The sequence below is a fragment of the Microtus ochrogaster genome, linkage group LG8 (assembly GCF_000317375.1).
Source record: "Microtus ochrogaster isolate Prairie Vole_2 linkage group LG8, MicOch1.0, whole genome shotgun sequence".
Taxonomy (NCBI): Eukaryota; Metazoa; Chordata; class Mammalia; order Rodentia; family Cricetidae; genus Microtus; species Microtus ochrogaster.
In genome coordinates this window covers 23,875,261-23,879,634 of record NC_022033.1, presented here as the reverse complement: position 1 = coordinate 23,879,634, position 4,374 = coordinate 23,875,261, and the positions used below count along the sequence as shown (strand labels likewise).

Here is a 4,374-nt window from a genome sequence, read left to right as displayed (position 1 = left end):
AACAGCATTGTCTTAGCAGGTCACAAGCAATGGGTCACAGCTCTACAGCTCTCTTGGGATTTTTCTTTGGCTCTGGATCCTCCTTCCTCTAAACTCACACTGAACTAATGTGGAATTTCTAAGTATAATCACAGACTATGAGCCAGATTATAATTGATAGACATCCTGGTGAGGAAGCACAGTAGTGAGGGGAAGAAGTCAGACTCAGCACTGTGGAGTCTCTACTGTTTTTATAGGTATATTGGCTGGAACTTTTACATAGAGATTAAAAACAAACTCTATTGTCTATCTATGTTATATAAGAGATCCTGAATTTAAAATATAGTTTACATTTCTCATACAATTTTTTTCTTTGAGACAGGGTCTTCTGTGGATCAGACTAGACTTAAACTTGTATGTAGCAAAAACCATGGATGAGGATCTTGAAGTCCTGAAGTTCCTGCCTCCATCGCCCAAGTGTTGTGTTTACAGATAGCATCACCGTATCTGACTCCAGCTTTGATTTTCTGACATAGGGTCTCTCAAAGCAGCTCTCAACTGTCTAGTACATGCTGTGGAGCCCAGACTGCCCTTGAATTCACAGCAATGTTCCTGCCTCCTGCTCCCAACTGTTACAATTATAGGTATGAGCCTCTTCCCAGCTGCTGTTTTCTATTTCTAAGAGAAGGGCTTTCCAAATTACACCGACTAGCCTGGAACAATAGAACCCAGAGTGACCACAAACTCATAACAATCCTCCTCCTGCCTTGGCCTCAGATTGTGAGCATATACTATAGCAGCTAAAAAAAAAATATTTCCTTAAGTGAAAATAAACACAGAACAATATTTATGCTTTAAAGGGAGAGTACAGGCTAGAGAGATGGCTCAGAGGTTAAGAGCACTGACTGCTCGTCCAGAGGTCCTGAGTTCAATTCCCAGCAATTCACAGCCATCTATAATGAGATCAGGTGTCCTCTTCTGGTGAGCAGGCATACATGGAAGCAGAATGTTGTATACATAATATTCTTTAAAAAAAAATAAAATAAAAAGAGAGTAGAAAAAGTATCCATATGAGCATATGACTGCATATACAAGGGATAGTTCTAGAAGGATTAAATAAGAATGACTGACATGGAAACCTTCGAGAAATGGTCTGAGAGAACAGGGAAGATGGGTGAGAGGGACTCTTACTATATCACGTGTTGTTTTCTGCATGCTGTACCATAACTTTCAAACTCATTACTATCAGGAACCTTCCATTCCTAATAGTAAGACTAAACATACTATTCCAAAAGTAAAAGAGAAGGAAGAAGTTCATCCCCAAGTATCACAGAATGACTCACACAAAGGCAGAAGTGGCACTGGGACTCGTTTGGACTGGCATTATATCTGCATAGGTCTCATCCAGAGAGAGAAGCACGTTTGCTGCCTGCTGACCTGACTCCACAACAGCCAACAGTCGGGGGAGGTCTCGATAGGCATCTGGACCAGCCAGGAGATCCACCATTTTCTCCCTGTTGAGGATCTCTCCCTTCAGTCTCTCAGCCATGCAGCCTAGGAAGTAAAAGAAACTCGTACCTCTTCCGCAGTTCATCTGGATTCCTGGCTTTTGCTCAGTGCATGCAATTGATAACTTGCATTGGAGACCAGGGCACAGAAAACTTCTCTGAGAGCTTGATATTATCCTTCAAACTGGACCCACACCACTGAACCCACATCTTCAAATACAAGGAGACCACAGAAATATTCATAGCAACTCAATTAAATGCCTAGGATTACAGGGAGACATCCAAAAGCCTCTCCCCATTCTTTTCATTATTGCTGGGGGTGGAGGTCAGAGCCCCCAACATAAACCAAGCATGCCATGAGTGAGCGGCATCCTCTGCCCCGCGAAAGCCCCCCAAACACGAGCTACCTCTTCTCACAGTTAAAAATCCTTACTACTGAGACAAAAGACTTCTTACATCAGAAGCCTGTTCATAAATTTGCAACTACACTTACACTTTTTTCTCTTTCAGCCCACAATACTTGCTAAACCTATGAGAAATGATAAAATTAATACCCTCAAACCATCGTTTTATTATCCAGTCTTTATTTACTAAAATACAATTGAAATGCCACTGCACAGGGACAGCTATAATGACGTGAAAGGAGTACTCGTGCAGCGTCTCTCTATACTAGCAAGTACAACCGCTAGTTGTAGAGATATGCTAGCTGTGTATATCATCATCAAGAGTGAGGACAATAACTGCACGACATGGACACAGTCCACAATGCATAAAGTTAAAAATACCAGCCCAATTCTGGGACAAGAAGGATGCAGAGATTTTTCTTTCGATTAGCATATTTTACTCTTATTTACTTATTTAGGGTGCAGGTGTGCATATGCTACAGTGCAGATGTGAAGGTAAGGGGACAAAGCAGTCAGCTCTCTCCTACCATGGGTGTTCTCAGAATCACCCAGGTCAGTAGATCTGATGGCAAGCAAGTGCTTTCCCGCTGAGCCACTGGCCAAGCCCCCAAGCATTTTTGAAATATGTTTCCTGGCCACCTAGAGCAGAACCGTCCAGCTGAGTTTTCTAACAAGATGAAGAGAAATGCTAGATGGAAAAGACTGGAGGGGTTGTGTAAGCTGGCGGCCCCGTCAGCTGTGGTCACTGAGGAATGACAGATGGGGCCGTGGAAGCTGGCGGCCCCATCAGCTGTGGCTACTGAAGCTGAAATGTATCTGATGCAAAAATGGAGAGGATTTTTGAAATTTTATTTTAAATGTGACTACTGACCACCAGACTGGTCAGGGCGGACCTGGATTCTCACTTGGGCATGCTTCAGTAGCTCACATGACAGATGACTACACTAGGAACTCATGCTGCCCTCCAGACAGCCTGCAGATCAGATATTTACATTATGATTCATAACAATAGTAAAATTACAGTTATAAAGTAGCAACAAAAATAATTTTATGTTTGGGGGGTCACCACAACATAAGGAACTGTATTAAAGGGGCACAGCATTAGGAAGGTTAAGAATCACTGCTCTAAAGGAAAACTCTAGGAACCCAAATCTCAAAATGGAGAAGTCTGAAAATGAATGGATACCTAGAATCCCAATCCTCAGAGGCACCCGGGAGCGTGGTCGCTTTGTCTTCAGGGCTTTCAGCTGACGTAAACGGTTCCAAATGGTCTGCTCAGCCTTCTCCCTGAAAAGATCCAAAGAGAGGAAAATGAGCAAGATAGGCGAACAGGACGGGGGACGGGGGGAATGAAAGCCATGTGAGTCCTTTCAAAGGCATCTACGTTTAACTCAGGGAAAGCACCGCTTGCTATCATTTTCTTGCTCTCTAACAATATCCTCCCTACACATCTCAAAATCCAGATGAGCCTATAAACCAAACTCAAAAACTACATTCTTCACAAATAGCAATCATAAGTAGGAGGAGCCTATCACTTTAGATGTACTTCCTGTGATCAAGTATTTCCTGGCAACTTCTGAAGATGTCATTCATATTCTTTTAGAATTCTGTTTCCCAACCATTGGCTATACCTCAAATCAGGTATATATATATATATTGTCAGAATATGCCATTAATAGCCAGAAAACTTTAGGAAATTTGGGAGCTCAGCACTTTGGGTTTAAAAGTTCTATATAATGTACAGAGCTTGGTTTGGGCATTTTTGTGACTATTGTTTGCTTTTTAGACAGTTTCATGTGTAGTCCAGGCTGGTCTAGAACTTACAATCCTCCTAACTTTTACAGCGCTGAGATTACAAGTGTGTACTACCATGCCCAGATGAAATGAGTTAGGAAGAAAGAGCCATGTCACAGAAAGGCTACTGTTTAAACTTAGAAACCCATGTGTACTGTACACACGGAACCCAACATATAGGACATGCTCAGCAAACTTCAGTCAGTTGTATCAAGACTATCGCTATTACAAAAAACTCTTAACTCTCAGGGACCTGGAGCCATTGGCTCATCTCCATAAACAAGCCTCCTTGACATGATTACACACAGTATATTCACTACCTATGGAAAGAACAAATTTGTACCTGATAGAACACGTGACAAGAAGGATCACATCAGCCTAAGGAGAACAAGAAAAATAAAGTCATAAACTTTGAAATTAGTTTTGCAGAATCACTACCATGCAGTCCTCCAATTATTATGGTAAAAAACATATGTAAATCTTATTTTAACCATTTTTAAGAATACCATGCTATCGTAAGAACACTTGAACAAAAAAAAAACTTAGTGGGAGCAGGGCGGTGGTGGCGCACGCCTTTAATCCCAGCACTCGGGAGGCAGAGGCAGGCAGATCTCTGGGAGTTCGAGGCCAGCCTGGTCTACAAGAGCTAGTTCCAGGACAGGCACCAAAGCTACAGAGAAACCCTGTCT

The 4,374-nt window shown here is 42.2% G+C and overlaps 1 protein-coding gene across 1 annotated transcript in view; it reads right to left on the bottom strand.

Moving 5' to 3' along the window:
- Window positions 1-4,194, bottom strand: part of Cdk5rap1 (CDK5 regulatory subunit associated protein 1) — a 22,955-nt gene extending 18,761 nt beyond the window's left edge. Inside the window, exons 1-4 of the mRNA XM_013352083.2 lie at window positions 4,177-4,194; window positions 4,029-4,063; window positions 3,078-3,178; window positions 1,323-1,533 (exon numbers count right to left, since the gene is read on the bottom strand). Coding sequence (XP_013207537.1) covers window positions 1,323-1,533; window positions 3,078-3,178; window positions 4,029-4,063; window positions 4,177-4,194 — 365 coding nt within the window. The remainder of the gene's footprint in view (window positions 1-1,322; window positions 1,534-3,077; window positions 3,179-4,028; window positions 4,064-4,176) is intronic.
- Between the last annotated feature and the right edge of the window lie 180 nt (window positions 4,195-4,374).